Genomic DNA, 20,620 nt, shown 5'->3' on the forward strand with positions numbered 1-20,620 from the left:
ATACGGCCCACGGGCCACCGCTCGTGTATTAGAGCATCTCCAATAGTCTCTTAAGTCATTCCTCAAATATAATATAAAATATTCACTCTTAACAATTTAATGTATATTCATCTCCAACAACACTCTTTACATCCACTCTTAAACAATATTTTATTATTAAATGAATAGGACTACAATACTAGAGTGGAAAGAGAAAGTGGATGCTTGTATTACTTTATAATAAAATATAACTTAAGAGTGAGTGAGAGACTCTTAAAAGAGAGGAGAGAGAATAGACTCTTAAGGTTTTGAAGAGCCTTTAAGAGTCTATTGGAGCTTCCATTTTGTTAATGCTCTCTATTTTTTCATTTAAGAGCTTGTTTAAAGAGCTTATTGGAGATGCTCTTATGGCAATTAACAAATTAGATAAGTTGGGAGCTCCTTTGAGTGGCTTCAAATAATAGTTATTATCAATTATTTATGATTTTATGTGATAAGATAAAAAAATATTAGATAGTTAATAAAAATGAAAATTTTAACTGGAATTTAAAATCTAATATACGATGATTATTGTTAATTTAAGATTCTTTACAGGAATCTCAGATCTAAATTGCAAATCATAAATTATAATTGATTATTCTAGATTAGTATAAATATCTATATAAACTCATCCACCACCCTCGGCACCTAATTTTTGATAAGCATGATTCTTATGCTAATTAGGTTCATTTGTTATATAATCTAATCTATGAACCAGCTACACGAATTTGACTTGTATCTTTGTCCCTGTTTGTAAATTACATGCGTATTAAATTATCCAAAGGAGCTTTTGATGTTTGTTAACTATCCATAGTTGCATTAAACTAAATAACATTGTTGCCTAAACAAAGGTATGGGTGCTGCATGCCTGCATAAACTAGGAGCATTTATGTCTTGATTTTTATGTCTGGATTATTTAAATTTGTTTTTAAAAAATTCTGTCTGTGACAAGTGATTAAAAGATAAGAACTAGAGTAAGAGTATGTATGTCTTGATTTTTAAGCTGGGGTTTTAAAATTATTTCTAAAAATATCTGTTTTCATAAGTGATTAAAAATTAAGAAATAAGTCTGAAACGAACTTAAAATCAGAAAAAGTTAGACTAAAATACATTTTTCAGTGATTTAATTTTTCTACACTTTTTTTAGTTAAAATTATTTATTAATTATTTTATTTTAATATTTTTAATAAAATAAAATTATTCAAACTGACATTTTAAACACTCTGACTTATCATATCACCTTAACTTGAACGTTTTAAAATGCATTAACGTTAAAACAATGATATTATGATAGAGGTTAATGTGCAAATATTCGATTGAAATTATTACATTTTTTGTCCACGCATTAGCTGTCGATGCTTGTTTTTGCCTTTTCTTTTCTCTTTTTATCATAAAAAGGCTAATAACTTCTGCACAATTATTTTGTATTAATAAATATATTTCATTTGTCAAGGAGTGGGTGACATCTTACGAGAGATAATATTTACATACACATGTTTACTTAGACCAATTACTTCGAGATGCATATCCAGCTATCATTCGGTATTCTCGAAATCAAATCATTCTTGTTTTTTTGGGTGTATGTCCTAAATAAAATAAATTATCCATAAAGAATAAATATTATATATATATATATATATTCTACTAACTTTTTAAATTTTGATTCATTTCATTGAACTATATTTTCATATGTAATTTAATAATAATAAATTTATTTTCAAATAACTAACTTTTAGTATTGAAACATTTAATGTTATATAATATTTTTACTCAATTAAATTTTATCAAAAACTAGAATATAATATATATTTATTTGAAATAAATTAGAATTTTCTTGACTTTTAGTGCACCACTCACCATTCCTAGTAAAGGAGTATATCAATCCTCCCATATTTGTTAATTCAGAAATAGCCTTATTTGGTCCCGAATTAATAGTAAGAATTTGGTGGGGATTAGTATTAATAGATTAATAATAAGTTATATAAAAAGATGATGATAATAATAATGATGATGATTTGGCTAGTATGTGTCTAAGGGTTGCGCTAAGTTATATCTAATCATTAATACATGAAATTTAAATTATGTTGATCAAAATGTGTTGATAGACATATCATTGAAAAACCGTAATAATGCTAATTAAAATTCCTGGTTTAATTAAAATCTTTTGATTTAAAAATATGCAATAGGTTTTGAATATCAAATTATCTAAAATTATACATAGTACTTTTAGAGGTTTTACAAATGTAGCTACCCAATTTTAGTTATCTATATTTTTTTGCTAAGGGGTAATGGTTGGAGACCAGAATTTTTACCTATTATCTAAAATGTGCCACATAGATGTCATGTAGGTGCCACATAAACACTTTTACCTAGGGTCTAATGCCTTGGAGTTGCTCTCATAGGTGGATTGAAAGAAGTTTCGGTTGGTTAATTTACCCGACTAAAATACACAACAGGATAAAAAGGTGTAGACGTCTGGTCACACTCACAAGTCACAAGCACAAAACTCAAAAAGAGTGTTGCACCCGGTCATCAACTGTGTCCTCTACCATTCCCAACTTTCAAGTGCGCACGCACGAGTTTGTCAAGCTAAACAAGTGGTGCAAACCGCGCCATCCCATTTTTATCTTAGCCTGCAATGCCATTCTTCTCTTTCTCATTTTTACCCATCTATATTCCGTCATGTTCATTACGTTATTTTTTAACAAGTATTTTAAAATTTTCACGTAAAATATAGTTTCATAATGTTTTTTTCTAAAAAATTCTGGGAAAAAATTTGACGTTTAAATTTTTATTCATAAAAAATAATTGAAAAAAACGTTATTTAACTATATTTTATATGAGTCTCAAAATAGGTGCAAAAAGTGAACGTAAACATCCTGACGGGACGGAGGGAGTAGTAATTAAAACACACAGTAGTGTAACTTTATGGATATACTATTCAAATATATATTCGATTAGTCTAAATAATCAGCATTCAACCATATGACCTATCATTGTCGATATTGGATATTCAAAACTAAAAAAAGTTGAGCACGTAAAAATTATTTATGCAATAAGGTATTAAATTGATACCGTTTTGACGGACTGAATTGATTGTTCACATTTTGGTTAATGAGATTTACGTACATGTCACGGATTACGTTAATTTTGTTTCCTTCAGATGAAAATTTGGTGCTTAGATTTTTGTTTAAAAATTAAAATTTTCAAAAATAATTTATAAAACTACATTTTATATACACTTTAATATACATATCAAGAATCCTAACAAAAAAAATAAATACATATCAAGAATAGAAAAAATAGAAAAATAAGTATTATAGAAGGAATTATATCTTTTATTTTAATGACGAATTTTTATGAACTCTTCTCCTCCGTGTATGAAAATCTTCTTCGATAAATTTCTTAAACCTGAATAAAAGAATATTTATTATTACATATCCATTAATACACATAAAAGATTTATTACATAAAATCACAAGAGCAGTTATATTCGTGTAAATTCAATCCAAACCGAACCCGAAAAACCGAACCCGAATATAACGAAACCAGCTGGTCCTGTTAAGTTTATCCATTTTCACACCATTTCTCCCACAGACAGCATCTCTCAAAATTCAAACAAAAAATCATTACCAGCGAAATCTCATATCCCCCAGGATTCAATGCCAAGTCCCTCCGATTCTCCCGAGGCCATCGACCCCAACAGCGGCTACGAATCCGCTACCAGAACATTCCACAGCCTCCGTCCCCGGGTCCCACTCCCTCCTTCAACACAACCACTCTCCATCACTCAATACGCCTCCTCTCTCCTCCACTCCACCGCCTCATTCTCGCCGGAAACCACCGCCTACCTCATCGACGCCGCCTCTTCCACTCGTCTCTCCTACTCTCAGTTTCTCGAACAATCTCGCCGTCTCTCCGCATGGCTCCGCTCGCGGTTCCCGTCGCTGTCGAGCCAGAAAGTCGCGCTCATTGTCTCGCCGCCGTCGCTGCACGTTCCAGTTCTCTACTTCTCGCTGATTTCATTAAATGTTATTGTTTCACCGGCGAATCCGCTGTCGACTCCGTCGGAATTGGAGCATCTGGTGAAGTTGTGTGATCCGGTGATCGCGTTTGTTACGAGTTCTGTTAGTTCCGTTAGACACCTGCCGGCGCTACCTACTGTTATGATCGACTCGCCTGAGTTTCTGTCGATGTTGAATACAGAGAAATCGTATGAAATGCCGAAACAAGTGGCGGTATCGCAGTCCGATACGGCAGCGATACTTTACTCGTCCGGTACGACAGGACGCGTGAAAGGAGTGGAGCTGACTCACAGGAATTTGATCACTGTGATTGCGAATTTGTATCATAACAAGCGAGCGTCGTTGGAGGATGAAGAATTGAGTGTGGCGTTGTTTACGCTGCCGTTGTTTCACGTGTTTGGATTTTTTATGCTGATTAGGGGATTTGCGCTGGGAGAGACATTGGTTCTCATGGAGAGATTTGATTTTGTGAAGATGTTGGAGGCGGTGGAGAAGTATAAGGTTACGTATATGCCTGTTTCTCCTCCGATTGTGGTGGCGATGGCCAAGTCTGATGTGGTGAAAAATTATGATCTTAGCTCACTCAGGTTGCTTGGTAGTGGAGGTGCTGCGTTGGGTAAAGAAACTTCGGAGAGGTTCACGGCAAGGTTCCCGAATGTGGAGATATCTCAGGTACGGTGATCACACCGACGTCTATGAAGCATTGGTCGAGTACTGATAAACATCAATTTACAGTTTACGTTTCGTTCTTGTGTTGAGTTTTTCTGATATTACTGAAATTTGATAAATATAAATTTGCTAGGTAAGATAATAAAACTTTAATAGACGGATCATTTGGATCATCTTAGGAGTTAGGATCAATCAAATTGTGTTTGCTCGAGATTTATGAGTTTATGTATGTAAATCATGTACATAGTTAGGCCGGATTTGATTGGGATTCGAGTCACTTTCAAGCTTATCTTGGTAAATTGTGTTAATAACGAAAGCATGTTTGAATCGTATTTTGGACGGTATTAATAAGTTCCCTGCCGAATGATCTAATACTACAGTTCATTTGGGTTGCTAGGACTAGTACTATAATGGTATGATACCATCAGACAGTTGAGGTGGGGTTGGTAATTGTTTATTTGAAATTAATGCTAATGAGTTTTGTATCATCATCTCCTAATAATGTTAGTGTCCATAATATTAAATTGCGTGAACTCTCTGACCTTTAGGGATTGTCTCCTGACCATTTCGCTGTGTCCGATATGATCAATAATTTGTATATTAGCTACTTAATCTTTGTCATTTACCTGTGACATAATATTCTAAGATGCTCAACTTTACCTACTTGTGTGTGGGTCAAGTATGCAATTGTTTATCATTCTTGCGGTAATAAAACAAGATCTAACCATGTTCTCATATCCTGGCATGTTTTCTATTCATATTAATTCTTGTGGGATCAACTTTGTAAACAAAAGTGAAGTTTAGAGGAGGCATACTTACAGTAAGCATGACATACTTACCAAGTAGTCTTAATACCCCCGAGGTAATAGAAGTATTAGTGACTAAGAATATGTCTCACTGATAAGTTCAACTTGGTTCCAGAAACAAAAGTATCCCTACATTGTGTTCACAATTTTCAGAGCTTTGAAAAGTCAGAAGACTTGACTTATAGAACCAAGGTCAATACAGTCTTGTAAATACAATTCAGCTTTAGCATTTGTTTGGAAAAGTCCGAAGCAGTGCTAAGGCCTACACGAATAATTAATTAGATCATCAACTTTTATGCATCATATTTCTTTTTCTATCGAGATTTTTATTTTTATTTTTTTGTGACCACACATTTGAATGGCTATTCATGTTTTTGGCTGTTTTGTACACAGGGGTATGGTATGACTGAGACTGGGGGAGCAGCAACTACAATGTCTGATCCAGAGGAGAGTAAAGAGTATGGATCTGGTGGTCGCCTAGCAGCAAACATGCAAGGCAAAATAGTTGATCCCGTAACTGGCCAGGCCCTGCCACCTGGAAAACAAGGGGAGCTATGGCTGCGAGGACCTAATATCATGAAAGGTGATGCATTCACCTTTATACTTAATTCTTATTGTTGTGTAGCTTACGCCATACGGCATTGTTTGCATTTGAGAGAAGCAGAGATGTTGCATAGCTATTTGCTAGCAAAAGTCATGTGGCTTTTCAGCAGGGCCGTGCCTGAGGGTGTGCGAGGTGTTCGACGGAACAGGGCCCAAAATTTTGAGGGGCACATGTATTGTATATGTATATGTATGTATTGTTTAAAAAAATATATATTATCTTAGCAAAATTAAAAAATGTTATATTAGTCTTAATGAAAAAGTAATTTATAATTTTTTTTAAATAAAATTAATAAGAAAATATGTAATAAGAATATTAATCTATTTGATTAGTAATTTAGACTACTAATTTTAATAATTAAATACAATGGACAACACTAGTTTTCGTTTAGACAACTTGTACCTTATATTATTTTTAATAATTCAATTTTTGGATATCTAATTTATTTTAACTTAGGTTTCTATTGAATGTGTATATATTCAATGAAAAAGTTAAATTAGAATTAATTAATCAGTTAGTTAAAGTTTTACATCAAAATTTAATAAATTTTATATTTAAATTAGTTTTTGTATGATTATATTTATGATTATATTTTTTATAGTTACATCTTACTATTTTTGTACTTGTTTTTCCATTTTTTTTAATCTTTTATAATTATATCAAAATAATAAAAAAAATGATTATTTATGTTATTTTACATAATTACTATTATTTTTTGTTGTTGGGGCACATATTTATAATTTTGCACAGGGCACCTAAAATTTGAGGCACGGCCCTGCTTTTCAGATCAAAATTCCTAGCTTCTCGGAGATAATTGTGGTTTAGCATCTGTCCTTGGCCTTAATTATTTATTTATTTATCCCTTCACCCTAAACAGTTATCTAAGTAAATTTCTAACATTTTAACCTTACTCATGATATTGCATGAAACACCATTTTTATATTACTTCTTACAGAATGTACAATGTAATACATTTTTAGTCCAAAAAATCAACAGTATTCACATTAGTTTGAAGTTTTTAATGCTTTCTTCTACCTTTTGAAGTGAGACTTTTTTGGTTATGGTTGTATATTAGGATAAGGTATACCTTACTTGACTTGATTAAGTCACCATCTCAGGTTTGTAATTATAATTCATATAAAATTCATCTCACCTTCAGAAATGCTGGCTGATTACAGGTTATGTTGGAGATAATGTTGCAACCGCTGAAACTTTGACTTCTGATGGCTGGCTAAAGACTGGCGACCTCTGTTACTTTGACTCGAAAGGATTTCTGTATATCGTTGATAGGTTGAAGGAGTTGATTAAATATAAGGCTTACCAGGTCATTTCATAGTTTGTGCATATCTAATTGATTATCAGATTCTTTTATAGATTGTGCATGCACAGTTGTGAATCTTAATGGGCTGCAGCTGCAGCTTGATCTATTGTATTTAGTAATCAAGTAAAGTTGGAAAAAACTGCAGGTTCCCCCTGCCGAGCTGGAGCATATAATTCACTCGATTCCTGGTGTTGCTGATGTAGCAGTAATCCCGTATGTATCTCTATTCATAAATGGTGAAGATTAACTTTATTACAGGTTCCAGCATGTAAACATTGTTCAATTAGCTCCCCCCCCCCCCCCCCCCCCCCACACACACACGCGCGCGCGCACACTCACTTTACTCTGTTTTGAAAATATAACCTGCTGAAAAGCCGATTCTACTTTTGTTAAAACAAAATTACATATATATATAACTATCTTTGGTGCTTATTTTTGTTTTTATGTTCCTTTTACTTTGATCACTAATGCTCCTCCATGCTATTCCGAAATCAGATATCCTGATGAAGATGCGGGGCAGATTCCTATGGCCTATGTAGTAAGAAGTCCTGGAAGCAATATATCTGAGAGTCAAATCAAAGATTTTGTTGCTGCGCAGGCATGTCTTTTACTCTGCTCATTACCACTTTATGACTGTCTATGTTTGTTCAAATAGGTGATGTCGATGAATGTTTACTTCTGTAACAAATCATAACATATCACATTGCATTAAATTTTGATTCAAAAATACGTTACTGAAGCTGCTGTTGACATAAATATTTGAATTCCTCTATTGACTTGTAATATAGATCTGCCACAAGATTCAGATATTTTCTATCAGCTAGTTAGCCAATGAGCTGGGGATTTTTTAACTGATGAGGCTTATATGGTGCCTGAAAATTTGAATGCATGTAGTTCAATTAAAATTAGGGAGAATCAACTTACAGAGGACTTAACTAAATGTCCTTTTGTAGACTGTAGTCCATCTGTGGTGTATTTTATTCAGGTGGAATTGCCAGTCGCAACCAATATTGTTCCTCTACGTTCCATCTTCAATGATTTTGTGTTATGCATTCGGACACTAATTTATTGTTGGTTGCTTCCATATCGTAGATTTAACATATAGCATCCGATGTTTGTGCCAGTTCTTGTTTTATTCTCAGTTAGTATGACAATGTTCACCTTGCAGGTATCTCCATACAAGAAAGTTCGACGTGTTGCATTTATCAATTCTATTCCAAAATCTCCTGCTGGAAAGATATTAAGAAGGGAGCTGGTAAATCATGCCCTCTCTGGAGCGTCAGCAAGATTATGATTAAAGGTACCAATAGTATTTTTGCACTTAAGTATTTTGGATGTCAACATTATTCATACAGTTGATCCTCGATTAAGTAACAATCGATAAAGTAATAACCTTGCTAAAGTAATATTATTTTCTTGCCGTAGAATTGGTGTATTTTTACTCTCGATAAAGTAATATTTTTCCTTGGTCCTAGCATTATTACTTTAATTTAAAGAAGTTTTACTGTAACTATTTTGGCTCTGGTCCAATATATAGCAAGTCATTTGACTCTCTAATTCCAAGTTTTTCAAGTGCTTAGAAAAATGCTTGTGCATAATTTTTTTGCATAAGGTCATGAATTTTTTTGTGTTCCTATGTTCAAATAAGATTATATAACTTTTTTTCCAGAAAGAAAATACAAAAAGAAGTTCATCTTTTTCTATTAACCTTTAATAATTAAACTAGTTGAAAAATTCAAATTTAGATATATGGATAAAATCATAAAAACGAGTCTTTGTTTCATTGTATCTTTGTTGACATTATCTGCATTGTTATTACTTTTCTGCACTTTCAGCAGGAGGCCTTATGGAATTGTCACGCTGGAAGGCCCAGAACGCAATTATGTAGAAACCCAGCCAAAAGCAGTTTGGGACTAGTTTGCTAGACTACCAAAGTCCAGAAAAGATTGCTATCCTCCAACTGGCTAGATTTAAGAACTTTGGTGAGACCTGTATGTCTAGCAAACTTCTCCATAATTATTCGGGTGTTGAGGTTTTTCTTTGTTTGACTTTGGGAGGTTTTTGAAATTGCATTTTCTGGTTTCAATCAAGTAGTTGTGAAGTTGGAAGCAATTTGATTCACATATATATCCTTGATAATAGATTTAAATTCTCAGTTGGTTAATTTGTTTATTACCTGTATCATACTGTATAGTTTGTGTTCGTTAGATACTGGCATACTGCACATATATGATGAAACCTTATACTTCTGGGTGTGGGCCGTCTATCCATGATTAATGTTCTAAATATCATGATACGGAAAAATGACCTCAAATACAATTTATTAACGCTTCACCGTTCTGTTAGGGTTAAAAGAATATAAGGCTAGTTTTTGTAGCGTTCTGCTAACGTTAAAACATCTAGTGTTTTCTTCCCACATTGAAAATGCTAAATTATCAGGCATTACTAATTGGTATTGAGGGCCATTTTTTCCAACCCTTTATTCTGGACATTATTTTTAGAATTTGTGATATTACTTTTAGAATTTGTGAGATCTGGGACCATTTTTCTATATTTTTAGGTGGGGTCCTAGTCCGGCCGATTTGAGTCATTATAAACGATTTGACAATTTGAGTCATTATAAACGATTTGAGTGAGTTAAGTTTTTAGTTATCGAGCGAGTCGAGTTGCTCATGAATTATTCGAGTAGATCGTGAAAATTTTAGCTTTTTTATTTTTATTCGGAGCACATTGAAAATTTAAATGCAACAAATTATGAAAATGTTTGTAAAAAATAGCATATCGACTATAAATATTATATTAAAATTCCATTTTTTATATTTTTTGTTACATTAGAAGTTAAAATTCGTATACAGATTATTTTTATGATTAGATTGCTGTTTAACAAGATGAGTTTAGTTTAATCAGTTAGAGATGAGCTCGATTCCATATGAACCAATGGATCATGATTGCTATTTAATAAGATGAGTTTAGTTTAATCAATTAGAGATGAGCTCGTTCTATGTGAACCAATGGATCGTGATTGTTATTATAAATTCGGATACAATATCAATATCAATATTAGGAAGATACGTTAACATTTAAATCATAAATCATAGCTAAAATATTTCAATTTCATTGATGTTATAAATTATTTACTCAGCATGTATGATCATTCAAAATATCATTTATGGATATTGAATGAGATAATTATTTAATAATACAAAAGAGTTACAAAAAAATTAAATATTTGATTGATTAAAACTGAAAATGATTCAAAATTTTAAATACACAAAATGCCGGAAAGAAAATTAGCCTTTAAATATATGAACATATTTATTTCAATGAGATTTTCCTTTGGTTAGAAATAGTTAGCTAAGCTGGATTCTTAAGAATTACATAAAATTTGTTGAATTTATTACACATTTTGCTTCAGTGATATCCACATATAAAACTTGTCATATAATTTCATTCGATTTCCAAATCCAAGCAAGTAAAACAATTTAGGATTATTATTTTCTTCTCTTCACATTTTCCTTTCTTGATTCCATTGGTTTTTCCAAAATGAGCCAAACGGCCCCTAAGTTCTCATGCCATATTCCTCATTGAGGACAACTTAGATACTCACAAATAAACGGTGCCAAATATAAACAAGGCCGGACCAAAAGATTTGATTGTTCCAGACGAAAATTGAAAATGATGTCTCAATTTTTCAAGATCGTAAGGATAAATTTACATACATTCAAATCAACATATCATAACATAATAAAAACATTATTTAATATTAACACAGTCAATTCAAATATAAATGTATAAATTATATATTTATAATTTTTTTTATGCCTCTGAGATGGTAGTATTTGGACGTTGATCCTGGTCGCGTCACTCAAGTAACAGTTCTGCATAAAAATCTGGTCATGATAGTCATTTGAACTGCATAAGGCTCAAATAGAAGTAATGGGAGGTTGAATAATCTTTCCTAGACGGGCATGACTGAACCAGTTTCTGACTATTTGTTCAGTATTGTTTACAAGTTACAACCTCAACCTCAACTCCCTGTGTACCCAGTCAAAACGATCGTTTTCATCGTCCTTTGTTATGGCTTATGATTCTTAAAAATATACTCCCTCCGTCCCCCTGAGTTGTATACATTGGGGGACGGGGACGCGGCACGGACTTTAATGCTCCTGTAAAATGTAGTTGTGTAATTTATTTTTGAAATTTTCTTTTTCTGAATTAAAGTTTGGATGTTATATTTTTATTCAGAAAAAGAAAATCTCAAAAATAAGTTACGGAACTATATTTTATAAGAGTATTGAAATGCGTGTCGAACAGTTGAAAAGAAACGTATACAATTAAATGGGACAGAGGGAGTATATTTCATGATATTTAATATAAAAAAAATCGTCTTGCTTAAAATTAGTTGGCCCCGCAACGCAGACATAATATTAGTATATTTTGTATGAAATTAAAAATTGTTTTCGAATTTATTAAGTTATACTTGCAAGTTTAGAACCTTGTAAAAAGCGAACATGGGTACATGACTGGTCGTAGAATCAGATAATGTAATTCAACTCTACGCAATCTCACGTTTTTTATTTCGTTTTTAAATCGTCTTTATTTTACTTTTTCTAGAAATATTTTCTCCGGAATAAAATGCGAGCCTGTTTTCTGTATGTGTTGACCGTCCATATGGTTAAAAAAAGACAAGTTTTGTTTCCTTAATTTTTTTCTTTTTATTTTTTGCCAAAATATGTTTCCTTATTTTAATGCAGCACGCATTCATATAAGTCTAGCAAGAGACTTGTGGTACTATGCACTTCTCCCATGTCAACATTGTCTCGTTTATTTACCAAATCTGCTCCTCCACTAACTGTTCAAACTCCCCAGTCCCCACACACACAGAAGAGAGAGATTGAGAGTGGGAGAGGGACAGAGAGAGAGTAGGGAGAGAGAGCATAGAGAGAGGGAGGGAGGGAGAGAGTGACAGGGGGAGAGAGAGAGAGAGAGAGGGAGGGAGGGAGAGAGTGACAGGGAGAGAGGGAGAGAGAGAGAGGAAGGGAGAGAGGGAGAGAGAGAGAGGAAGGGAGAGAGAGAGAGACAGAGGAAGGGAGAGAGATACACAGAGAGAGAGAGAGAGATGGAACCCCCAGAAATAACTCCACTTTCCCAAGTAGAAATCCCACTCATTGAAGACCAAGAAGAAGAAAAGGATGAAACTTCACTCTTACTTGATGAATCCATCCACAAATTATACACCTCTTTCAAATACCTGGGCTTCAATCACACTTCCTTATACCACACTTCACTTTCCTGTATTTCCTTCTCAATTCTCTCAGTAATAGTACCCCTTCTCATCATTTTCTACTCTTACTGCTCTGATTGTGATCAGTTCCAGATCAGGTTCTTTGAGATTGAGATTCTTGTGTTTCAGACCATTGCTGCTGCTGTTTCACTCTTCTGCATTTCTCATAATCTGAGAAAATATGGTCTCAAGATTCTCCTATTTGTCAAACTTCATTATCACCAGCACTTGATTCATGACTATGTTCACAAGATTCATGTAAGTATCTATTTTTAATTGGTTTGATGTTTTTTTTATATGACCCTATTTCTATTTTTGCTTGTTAATCTAAAAATAGCATGACTTTACTGATTGTTCTTCAACTTTACCTAATTTGTGGGAATCTATTTGTTTGTTATATGTAATATGAGTAAGATGATGTACTGCAGGAATCTACTATTTTGTATTTTACTTCACTGCTTATGAAGTTAAGCTAACTAGCTAAGAGTTCTCCGAAAAATCTAAGCCTTTGAGTGCTCACAATTTAATTGGATCATATGTGTATATATATTCCCTCCGAAGTACTTTTATTTTCAAGTGAAGAGTGGAATTACTTGAGCTCTGGATTACTGTCCCATTTTACTTTGCCAGCCTTTCTAACACATTGAGGCTTTAGGATGAGCGTTTAATTGGATTATACATCTTTAACACTACATAAATATGATTTTGTATTTGGTTTTTGCAAAATAACTGGATTTTAGATTCAATATTATTTTATTATTTGATAACATCCCATGCTATTAAAGATGAGACTAGAATTATCAGGTGAAATGCTTGTGGTACTTAAGATCCAAAATGTCTTTCTAGGCCCTTTCAATTTGCACCTTTCAGCAACCTATTATTGGCATCTTCATTTTTCAGGTTTTTTACCGAACTCTGGCTACATGGATGGTAGTTTGCTTTCTGTTGAAGACTGCTCGTGAAATCACTCGTATAGTCTATTCGCACGAGGAACCATGGTGGCAATCTGTTGGCTGTTTAATAGCTTCACTGCTGTGTTGGACTTACTCCACTCTGCTGTTTCTATCAGGCACAGGTCTGTTTTGTTTAGTTGGAAACCTGCAAGTGATACATTTTGAGAATTATGGGAAGCTATTTGAGAAGGATCTGGATGTTTCAGTATATATTGAGGAGCACATGCGTTTAACCTACTATTTATCCAAAATAAGTCACAGGTTCAGGATATTTATTCTTCTTGAGTTTTTAGTTGTGACAGCTAGCCAATTTATGGCTCTTTTGCACACGACAGGAAATAAAGGAGTCCTCAACTTCATTAACGCTGGTGACTTTGTTGTAAGTGCCTACTTACACAGTTAATTATATTGTGTAGTTGGCAGTTTTTAATAACAATAATAGCTTGATAGGCCTAAGGCTGCTTTAGTAGATCATATCAATTTCCAGTTCTAATGCTGCTGCTTCTTGTTTTGTTTTTTTTTGTTTTTTTTTAATTTAATAATTATGGCAGGTCTTATCGATCGTTCAACTTGTGGGAATAACTCTTTGCCTGAATGCAGCTGCAAAGATATCACATAGAGCTCAAAGCCTTGGGTCAGTCGCTAGCAGATGGCATGCATTAGCCACATGTAATTCTAATACTGCACAGTCAGGAGGTGCACCAAATGGAGTGTTAGCTAATCCAGTGGGCAACATATCAAGAAACCAATCGGAGAGTGATACGGACTCAATTGACTATATCCCTTTGCCCACAAATATGCAACCCACATCTCGTATGTCATCATATCAGAGAAGACAATCCTTTGGTATGATACCTCAACTTTTGCATCATTGCCCCCACCCCATTGCTAAGATCGCTTTGCGATAACTTAATGATACAATTTACAACTGCAGATCTAGTTTTTGTAAAACTGATATTTTTTATTGTATAATCATTGTAACCCTGTATGTGCCAATCTGATGACTTGCTTTCTTCAGCAGTGCCTAAATGAATGTAGATTCTGGGAGGCCAATGGTTTAGGGAGGGAGGGAGTCTGTTTTACACGTCTTTTAGAAATAATGACTGGAAACGAACGAGTCAAACCAAAATTAACAAACATAACCTTTGTCTGCATGTTGTTTAAATATGGCAGTGATAAATTATGTATTCCAGGCTGCAACCCTAAGCTGTCATCTTGTAATCTGTTTCGGTTGCATCATGCCAAAGTGAACTAAAATATATGTGAACAATCGTGCAATGTCATCTTCTAATCTTTTTCTGCTTGCAAGTTGCATCATGACTGAGTACTAGGTAACCTGTATATAGAAGTATTTCTCCGCAGTCAATAATGATGATATGTTATTGATTGGAAACACAGTTACATATGTGCAGTCCAACACTGGTGGCTTTACTATGTTTGGATGGATAGTTGATCGTCACTTCATCAACACACTCTTCTTTCTCGAAATGACGTTGGTATTCTTTGTCCTTGGGAAGACTATCAACATACCTCTCAGATAGCAACAATCCGTTTGTTGAAACCCCCATTCGGACAAAAATCATCAACGCCAAGAATTTGAAGAATTTTTCGAAGAACAACAGCTTGTGATAACATGGTTCCTCAGGTACCTACATTTTACAATACTTCTGGTACAACTATGAAAAAGCATGTTTCTCCTGTTCAGTGGTTCGATTTAGGACTAGTCAAGTCAGACGTGTCTTTGAAACTAGCATACTGTATGATATCAGTTTTGTTGTATACTTATGAGATGTATGATGATGTGTATATGCCTACGTAATTTCTTGTTGGAAACACAGATAGTTTTGTCAGAAGATAATCTTAATACATTATTCTTTTTAAAATGTTTTCAGCACTGTTCTTAAATAATACAGTAGAGTTTTACTAGGCAACATTTAAGCTCCAAAATTTTGCCAATTAATTTCCTGCAATGTATCGCAAGTATAATATAGAGTCGTATATCAGAGTTTTTTTTAGTAAAGCGCAAAGCTTATTAAAGATTCGTTGATAGCATAGTGGCAAGATTCGTCCTCCTCGGGTGTTTCAATAAACATATATATGGGGGTGTTTGGCCGGGGCTTGGAAGCCTGACTTCTGTGTTTGTGTTTATAAGTTGGAAGCACTTATTTGTACCGTTGTGTAAAATGTCAAGAAGTACTTAAGAGAAGTTGAGAATACTAGCTTTTGTTTCACGGTTTGTACTTCTTTCCCAAACACTTTAATCACTTATAAGTCTTAATTTGCTTCTAACTTCTACTTCACTTTTTTACTCTAAGCAATAAGCACTTTATTTTAAACTCATCCGAACGGCCCCATAGATATGTTTCAAAGTTGCATTATGTCCTCGCTAGATGAAATTTGTGTTCTGTTGTGTGGATTGCAGACTTGCATCACAAATGCCAGGTTAGTTTGCCAACTGTTAGTGGCATAGTGGGGAGTAAGGAGTTATTGTTCACCCTTTTTGGGTCAAGGCTCACTGATGACTGGGCTATGATTGGTTAGATAATCTGGGTTTCCACCATACGGGCTCAACTGGGCCTGATTGCTTCTTTCTCTGTAGCTATTTCACAAACCAAATTAGTGTGGTTTCTGTGGGCTTAGTTGGGCTTAATTCTTTTCCCATCACAACTTGACAACCCTAGCTACTGTAGAAATCATTGAGGTTATCAAAACAAAACGGCCCACATGCATATAGATAAAAGTTGGGCCTGATTTATTAATTTGTATCATCTATGTGACTCGTTTGTCGTTTAGATTAAAAAAAAATTAAAAAATAAACGCCTATGAAAATTGAACAATAATTCGCAGCTTGACATCACAGTCACCAGAATCATGCCGAATTGGCGCACCCATATCTCTTCTTATCAAACTGCTACGCTTCCCTAGGCAAAAAATCACAAATTTCGAAACAAACCTAATCTTGCAGCAGTTATCCGTAATAATAATGTCATAAAATCATCACATATGACGCACATAACAACAATTGTACTTGAGAGTTAGTGTCGTAAAATAAAAATTGATCGAAAAAAAATTAGGAATTTAATCAATTCGAGGAATTACAGAATAAAGATTAATCAATTAATCACCGATTTTGAAACAATATTACGAATATATATTATACCGACACCTTTTGCATATGCAAAAACTAAAATAAATTTATTTTTCTGAATAAGAATTTAACATCTATATTTTAATTCGGAAAATAAAATTTGAAATTAATGTACAGAAAAAATATTTTTCATTTCAAATTACTGCAAAAAACCAAAACAACCCCGAACCTCCATGCATATCTTCCACTAGGCTCTCATCACCTCCTATAAATAAATTTCTCGCCACCCCTGTTGAACAATATACATTTCTCAACAAATTCAAACAACAAGAGAATTTTGTTTTCAAGAGATGGTTGGAATGGAGAGTTATGGATACAATGCACCAATGTCGAAGAAGACAGGTGCAGCTTATGATGTCCCAGAGGGTGTTGATATCAGGGGACGATACGATGCTGAGTTTGCCAGAATTCTTACCAAGGATGCTCTGCAGTTTGTTGCTGGATTGCAGAGGGAGTTCAGGAACCATATTAAGTATGCAATGGAGTGCAGAAAGGAGGCCAAGGAACGGTACAACAGCGGGGGCTTGCCAGGGTTTGATCCTGCCACGAAGTACGTCAGGGAAGGGGAGTGGATGTGTGCTCCTGTGCCATCAGCGGTGGCTGATCGCAGGGTGGAAATTACGGGGCCGGTTGAGAGGAAGATGATAATCAATGCACTCAACTCGGGAGCTAAGGTTTTCATGGTATGTGTGTTTTTTCTGATAATTAGTCAGACTCACGCGCCTTTTTATCTTTGACAAGATTTGAACCCTCGACCTCTAGTAAGTAGAGTGAGGAGCATACTAAAAGAACATGTTATTTGCATATATGTGTAGTGATTAGATTTTGAGATAAATATAGTAACGTAACCAAACTAAACATACTCAGTATGTCCGAGAAGTTATAGGCAGACTTTACTGATACTCAAAAGAGTGGATAGGAAATGTTCTGTGAAGTCCTCTGGATTCAATTTCTCATAATTATAAGATTAGAAGAAATATACTTACCTGAATTTTGAATTAAATAAATTCATGTAGACGAACTTGGGTCATCAAGGTCGATCCAACCTATTACCTTAAAGAGTTAGATCAGCTTAAGATGAGGAAAGATGGAAGTTTTAGCAGCAAGATAAAGAGGAAAAAAAAGGGTAATTTTCTGTAATCAGTCATGAGTCAACTGTAAAACAAAGTATCACAGAGCAAATGAGCAATACTTCAGATGAGAAAATATTATTTGTTCTTTGTTGTCTCTGCTTGTGGTTCTAAAAATTAATTAGCATGATGTGAGGAAAAGAGACATGATTATTCTGAATCAATCTTATAGGCTGATTTTGAAGATGCACTTTCACCGAGCTGGGAAAATCTTATGAGAGGGCAAGTTAATTTAAAGGACGCTGTTGATGGGACGATAAGCTTCCATGATCAGGCTAGGAACAGGGTCTACAAGCTGAATGATCAGACTGCAAAGCTTTTCGTCCGCCCAAGAGGTTGGCACCTACCAGAGGCCCACATCTTCATTGATGGAGAACCTGCAACTGGTTGCCTTGTGGATTTCGGCTTGTACTTCTACCATAACTATGCAGCCTTCCGACGAAACCAAGGTGAAGGGTATGGACCCTTTTTCTATCTTCCAAAGATGGAAAACTCAAGGTATGATTTTCTGGTTCAGTCTCAGTATCCTTCAGATGTTTTCATTTGTAAATGTTAGAAGTGATGCCATATAATTGATATTGTTACAGGGAAGCTAAAATCTGGAACAATGTTTTCGAGAGGGCAGAGAAAATGGCTGGAATAGAAAAGGGAAGCATCAGAGCTACTGTTCTGATTGAAACACTTCCCGCTGTTTTCGAAATGGATGAAATTCTTTATGAACTAAGGGATCATTCTGTTGGATTGAACTGTGGTAGATGGGATTACATATTCAGCTACGTCAAGACGTTCCAGTCCCACCCTGATCGCCTGCTACCAGACAGGGTACTTGTTGGCATGAATCAGCACTTCATGAGAAGTTACTCCGATCTTCTCATCAGGACCTGCCACAGGCGTGGTGTGCACGCTATGGGAGGCATGGTACTAAATATGCATCCTTTGTCAAATACTTGTATTATACTTTAGAGAAACATATTTGAGTTTTTTTTTTTTTTTGATAAAGTTCTTTGCCCTTATCTTTTGAACAGGCTGCTCAAATTCCAATCAGGGATGATCCGAAGGCCAATGAAGCAGCTCTGGAACTGGTGAGGAAGGATAAACTGAGAGAGGTAATGGCAGGACACGACGGAACTTGGGCAGCACATCCAGGCTTGATCCCGGCCATCATGGAAGTCTTCACCAACAACATGGGCAACTCTCCCAACCTAATTAAAACCGTGAAACGTGAGGACGCAGCAAACTTGACTGAAGAAGATCTTATACAGAGGCCTAGAGGAGTCCGAACCATGGAAGGACTCAGGCTCAATACCCGTGTGGGAATCCAATACGTAGCTGCATGGCTCACAGGGACAGGATCCGTCCCTCTCTACAACCTCATGGAGGATGCAGCTACCGCTGAGATAAGCCGAGTCCAGAACTGGCAGTGGATAAAATATGGCGTGGAATTGGATGGAGATGCAATGGGAGTCAAAGTGACAAGATGCCTCTTTGGGAGAGTGGTTGAAGAAGAGATGGCTAGAATCGAGAGGGAAGTAGGACGCGAAAAGTTCAAGAAGGGAATGTATGCAGAGGCTAGCAAGATTTTCACTCGACAATGCCTGGCACCGGTACTGGATGATTTCCTGACATTAGATGCTTACAATCGTATCGTCATCCACCATCCCAAGACATCATCCAAGCTCTGAGCTCTGAACAAGTTTCTATCTTTCAGAAACCATAAATAATACAGGATCAGCGGAGATCTTGTTACAATGTAAGTTTCTTTGGTCACCTATGTATCCCATTCTGTGAGTACTGTTGTTCCTGCTACTACGAATAATGTAATTGCAGCTGTTTGTTCTATCAAGATAGTCTCTCTTCTAAAGCTGAGGAACCATAAAAACTGACGATATATATATGTTATCCTGTCAGTAAAACACAAATAAACAATTAAAGATTGAATTTGCTGATGGAATAAATATTTGAGAAAAAAGTGGCTGCTGTACAATAATATAACTACTGAATGATTGACAGAAGAGCTTCTAAAATCAAAGGAACTCACATTTTAAATTTGAAAATTATAATTATTAGGCTGTCCTACATTTAGGATAGTAGTATGCGCTCCTACTGTCATCTTGGGTTGTTTGCCGACAGGGACTTGACGCGCATTTTAAAACTCATATAAGATGTAGTTTCACAAAATGTTCTAAATTTTGTGAATAAAAAGTTTCATGTTTAAATATTCATACAGAAAAGGAAGGAGTAATAATCTAGCAGAAAGTGAGGCTCTGCAGAAGGTACATAGAGAAAAATTGAGGTGCAGTGCAGCTACTAAGATCTGAAAATGCTTTGGGTTTCCCTTACTGAACTACTAGAAAATTTTGTCAATGAGAAAACAAGTCCTGAAGCCGCTCTGAACGGTCTTGGTAGTTTTAAATATCAACGAATAACTAATCCGTTGGAGCAACTTGAGATTACACATATCAAGGAGACGATAATGAACAAGAAACTGAAACAAGAATGTGTTCTACCTATAGTAGATGAATGGCCTTAGAGCATCCCAGCGTAGTCCAGTTGCTGCGAGGACACTCAAAAAACAAAATGTGGTTAAAACACATTAATTAATGAAATATTGTTTCGCGTGATTAAAACACAATATTAAAACACAACAATCAAAAAACATTAA

At 34.9% G+C, this 20,620-nt stretch overlaps 3 protein-coding genes across 5 annotated transcripts; all 3 read left to right on the forward strand.

Annotated features, from left to right (window-relative positions):
• Positions 1-3,581: 3,581 nt before the first annotated feature.
• Positions 3,582-9,615, forward strand: LOC108223993 (4-coumarate--CoA ligase-like 9). Of its 2 annotated transcripts, none has more exons than XM_017398506.2 (7): positions 3,582-4,715; positions 5,912-6,101; positions 7,301-7,446; positions 7,589-7,656; positions 7,939-8,041; positions 8,612-8,743; positions 9,279-9,615. In XM_017398506.2, the coding sequence occupies exons 1-6, from the start codon at positions 3,681-3,683 to the stop codon at positions 8,735-8,737; spliced, it is 1,668 nt and encodes a 555-aa protein (XP_017253995.1). In that variant the 5' UTR covers positions 3,582-3,680; the 3' UTR covers positions 8,738-8,743; positions 9,279-9,615. The 2 variants fall into 2 exon arrangements, with proteins under 2 accessions (XP_017253995.1, XP_017253996.1); XM_017398507.2 differs by having other exon boundaries at positions 9,282-9,408.
• A 2,588-nt stretch (positions 9,616-12,203) lies between these two features.
• On the forward strand, positions 12,204-15,563 carry LOC108220184 (uncharacterized). 2 transcript variants are annotated; one of them, XM_017393874.2, is made up of 4 exons: positions 12,204-12,985; positions 13,628-14,059; positions 14,232-14,526; positions 15,079-15,563. In XM_017393874.2, exons 1-4 carry the CDS (start codon positions 12,563-12,565, stop codon positions 15,219-15,221), a joined length of 1,293 nt encoding a protein of 430 aa, XP_017249363.1. In that variant the 5' UTR covers positions 12,204-12,562; the 3' UTR covers positions 15,222-15,563. The 2 variants fall into 2 exon arrangements, with proteins under 2 accessions (XP_017249363.1, XP_017249364.1); XM_017393875.2 differs by having other exon boundaries at positions 12,234-12,985; positions 15,093-15,563.
• Positions 15,564-17,030: 1,467 nt separating this feature from the next.
• On the forward strand, positions 17,031-19,819 carry LOC108220957 (malate synthase, glyoxysomal). The gene is made up of 4 exons (XM_017394856.2): positions 17,031-17,511; positions 18,131-18,456; positions 18,546-18,876; positions 18,984-19,819. Exons 1-4 carry the CDS (start codon positions 17,119-17,121, stop codon positions 19,638-19,640), a joined length of 1,707 nt encoding a protein of 568 aa, XP_017250345.1. The 5' UTR covers positions 17,031-17,118; the 3' UTR covers positions 19,641-19,819.
• The last annotated feature ends 801 nt before the right edge of the window (positions 19,820-20,620 follow it).

This window comes from Daucus carota, chromosome 5, assembly GCF_001625215.2.
Source record: "Daucus carota subsp. sativus chromosome 5, DH1 v3.0, whole genome shotgun sequence".
Classification (NCBI taxonomy): Eukaryota; Viridiplantae; Streptophyta; class Magnoliopsida; order Apiales; family Apiaceae; genus Daucus; species Daucus carota.

Coding starts and splice junctions, on each gene's coding strand:
- LOC108220184 (XM_017393874.2), top strand. CDS start 12,563: ATGGAACCCCCAGAAATAACTCCACTTTCCCAAGTAGAAATCCCACTC. Junction 14,060..14,231: donor TTAACGCTGGTGACTTTGTT/GTAAGTGCCTAC, acceptor TAATTATGGCAG/GTCTTATCGATCGTTCAACT. Junction 14,527..15,078: donor TCAGAGAAGACAATCCTTTG/GTATGATACCTC, acceptor TTGGAAACACAG/TTACATATGTGCAGTCCAAC.
- LOC108220957 (XM_017394856.2), top strand. CDS start 17,119: ATGGTTGGAATGGAGAGTTATGGATACAATGCACCAATGTCGAAGAAG. Junction 17,512..18,130: donor CGGGAGCTAAGGTTTTCATG/GTATGTGTGTTT, acceptor TCAATCTTATAG/GCTGATTTTGAAGATGCACT. Junction 18,457..18,545: donor CCAAAGATGGAAAACTCAAG/GTATGATTTTCT, acceptor ATATTGTTACAG/GGAAGCTAAAATCTGGAACA.
- LOC108223993 (XM_017398506.2), top strand. CDS start 3,681: ATGCCAAGTCCCTCCGATTCTCCCGAGGCCATCGACCCCAACAGCGGC. Junction 7,447..7,588: donor TTAAATATAAGGCTTACCAG/GTCATTTCATAG, acceptor AAAAAACTGCAG/GTTCCCCCTGCCGAGCTGGA. Junction 7,657..7,938: donor GCTGATGTAGCAGTAATCCC/GTATGTATCTCT, acceptor TTCCGAAATCAG/ATATCCTGATGAAGATGCGG.